The sequence below is a fragment of the Trichechus manatus genome, unplaced genomic scaffold (assembly GCF_000243295.1).
Source record: "Trichechus manatus latirostris isolate Lorelei unplaced genomic scaffold, TriManLat1.0 scaffold00058, whole genome shotgun sequence".
NCBI lineage: Eukaryota > Metazoa > Chordata > Mammalia > Sirenia > Trichechidae > Trichechus > Trichechus manatus.
This window is the reverse complement of record NW_004443994.1, coordinates 9313818-9316999: the sequence shown is the minus strand read 5'-3', so window position 1 is coordinate 9316999 and position 3182 is coordinate 9313818. Positions and strand designations below refer to the sequence as shown.

The following is a 3182-nucleotide window of genomic DNA, read 5'->3' as shown; positions in this document are numbered from 1 at the left end:
TGTATTAGGCTGTCGCTGTGGGTTGAGGGTAACTGAAAGGCAGATTAAGTGAGCTGGCAAAATCTTTGGGATTCAGGGCACACCCACATTTGGTTAGTGTGTAAATTGTTATAACTTCTCTGAGGTTAATTTGCTAATGTCTGCCTTTTGAAATCCTGACAGTCCTTTTACCCAGCAAATACTTGTTCATGGATGGCAAATAAAAAGAAGTTACTTTAGTGTTTCTTGTTTTTTTAATGTGTGTTTTTAGTAACCTGCAGTGTATTTTGTAGCTGTTTAAAGATTTACAGTGAATATAGAATTCTAACATTTTTATTCAAAGTGTACCTTTAATAGTTGTTGAATATCTAATTCCTCTGCATAGGTAACTGAGGATAACTTGCTGAAAGAAATTCATAAAACCCTTGTTGTTTTGAGAGAGTATCCATCTACATCTATAACTCATTTAGACCTCTTTAACTACATGCCACAAAGTTTGGTTTTTAACTAGATCTTTTCCTTTTTCAGGTAACAAAGTGCGTTTGCCGCTAGACCAAGAGCTTGAAACAGCATCCCAGAAAATGGATGATGTGTGTAAATCCCCTAAGCCACTCACTCCGAAGTTTGATGGGGAAGCAAGCACTGTTGAGAGGCATACTCGAAGGACCAAGGTAATGGTTAGACCTGTAAGTTTGCCAGTAGACAGACTCCTCCTTGCAAGCCTTCCTAATGAGAGAAATGGCAGACATATGGGAAGTGTAAATTCAGACCGGTTTTGCAAGAGTCCTGCTGTTGAAGGAGTTAATAGAAAAGACACCCCTACTACTGTTTGTCCCAAACTTGATGGCGGTGACCTGCAAACTCTACAAAGAACTTGGGACAAACAGTATGAACAAAACGATCTGACAGCAAATACTTCAAGGATTATACCCAGCGCACTGCAGGAAAAAGGAGTGACAACAACTGTGAGGACTAGTGGGGACCACTTGGTCAGTGCCATCGAGCCCAATAAGCCATACACAGACCCAGTCAGGCCACCAAGAGAGGTGCTGGAAAGACGGTCCTCAGATTCAACTCCTCTTGCTCCTGTCAGAGCACCCAGAACACTGCAGCCCCAACACTGGACAACATTCTATAAACCACGGACTCCCGGAAGCAGTGTAAAGGGCAATGTGGAGAGGCCTGCCAAGCCCTCTGCAGCAGTGCCTCCTGGCACAACTCATGCTCCCCCGGGTCATGTGGTGAAATCACTTCCAGACTCAGAAAGTCCAGCAGCTTGTCTTGGGCAGCCTGTTGGTAAGCCTAACAATAACTCTGAGGAGCGTGACCCGCCTGATGTGAACCCAGCGTGTCAGAGACCAAGGCTAAAACGAATGCAACAGTTTGAAGACCTTGAAGATGAAATCCCACAATTTGTGTAGGGTTGCCAAAATTCAGGTTCTCTTTTTTGGTGGTTTGTGGTATTGTGTTTGTTCTTTGAAAGAATGTTTGACGGGGCCGCTTTTGTATAGGATTGCCAGACATTGCATTTTGTTGTTTGTCGTATTGCGTTACCCGTGTTGGTTATATTGAATGGTAGAATGTTTTGATAGGGCCACGTTTGTGCCTCACTGGAATTATCTTTAAATTCTGTATTTTTGAAGTTGTGAATAAAATAGGTGGACTCATATTTTTTAAAAGGTCAGTTGATTTTCCCCATGAAATAGTCCATTTAATGCGTCCCTAATATATAGTATAGTTCTCGACTAATAGGTGCAATTGGGGAAAATCAGCTTTATTTTTTGAAGTGAAACTGAGTGCTTATTTATGGAAGGAATGTTTCTGAATGCAAGTGCCTAAAAGCCCTTTGTTAGAGTTGTTCCTGCAAACACTGTCAACTGTGCGTCTTTTGCCCTTTGTGCTTTGTTGTTTCTGAGCCTCTGTTTTTCAATCGGCAATTCGCTTTTTAACTCCTTAACATTTAGGTAATGGTCAAAAGGCTTGCAAATCTGTATTTAATTGCATTTTAATTAATTGCCAATTTTTACATACGGTAGTTAATTGAATTGTACAAAGAAAATGCACTTAAACCTGTTTCCAAATTGTATAGTTCAGTTATGTTTCATTTGGCTTCAGATGGTTTTAAAACTTTTGATAGTTTATTTTTCACCCCTTGGGTTGTGTTTTGTATAAGCTTTTGTTCTTTAAGAATTCTGAACTTTTTGGTATTTTATATAATGGTCCAAAAATACCTATTTCAGAAGTTTTTAAATTCAGTACATTTCCTCTTAATATTGTATGGGTTTTGTTTTAGTCATTTCTTTTATATTAAATGTTTTCACTTATAACACTTTTCTGTGCTTTTTTTTTACCCGGACTTTGAATCATTGACATATTTGTTTCATCTGAATTGAGCAGAGATTTAAGTTGATTCTGTGAATACAGTTGAATAAGCCTCATTGTTTGAAATTTGAGAAAAGGTTTAGATGATTGAATTCCGAGATTTTAGAACTGGTACATTCCTGTTACTTTCTGGGGTTCATCATTTTGTCTAAAATAGGATATAAAAGGAACCAAAAGAAATGGCCTCTTTTTGTATGTGTCAGTTACATTTGTAATAAATGCTTTTGTATGACCATGTTATATATATAACATATGTGTATATATTAGCTTTTTAAATTATCTCAGGGTCTCATGGCTTCTCTGAAATTGTTGCCTCTCAGGATATGAGATTTTAAGGTTTATTAGCCATCTGCTTAGTGGTCACACGTGGACTCATACATTCCTTGGCTAGGATATGAAATGCATTTTATGGGACGTTGTTTGTACTTCTGTGTGACATTAAGGGCTAGGGAGAAATGAATAGCCAGGCCTTTTTGTGGTGGACCCTTGTTTTTTGTCCTCAATGTACGAAATACAGAGGAATCATATTGCTTATAAAAACCTAAAAAGAAAATAAGAGCCCTCACTATGTGCCAGTAACGTTGCTAGATTTCTTACATAATTTCATTTCACGTTCATAGCAACCTGTAATAGGTAAGTACTTTGTTATTCCTCTGTTAGAGATACAGGAACTGAGGCTTAGTTAAACAACTGGCCCAATGTTCCACAGGTGCAGCAGGCAGAGTCCATTTCAAACAGGCCTGTCAGATTCTGACGGCTAATGCTCTTAATGACTATGTAATTATATCACATAGTGTTCAACAGTAGAATATGCAGTTTTA

The 3182-nt window shown here is 38.4% G+C and overlaps 1 protein-coding gene across 2 annotated transcripts in view; it reads left to right on the top strand.

Annotated features, from left to right (window-relative positions):
• ARHGAP29 (Rho GTPase activating protein 29) overlaps positions 1-2086 on the top strand; it is a 69619-nt gene extending 67533 nt beyond the window's left edge. For both annotated transcript variants that reach the window (XM_004378760.2, XM_023733461.1), the window contains one exon: positions 508-2086. In XM_004378760.2, the coding sequence (XP_004378817.1) occupies positions 508-1400 (893 nt within the window). In that variant the 3' untranslated portion in view covers positions 1401-2086. The remainder of the gene's footprint in view (positions 1-507) is intronic.
• The last annotated feature ends 1096 nt before the right edge of the window (positions 2087-3182 follow it).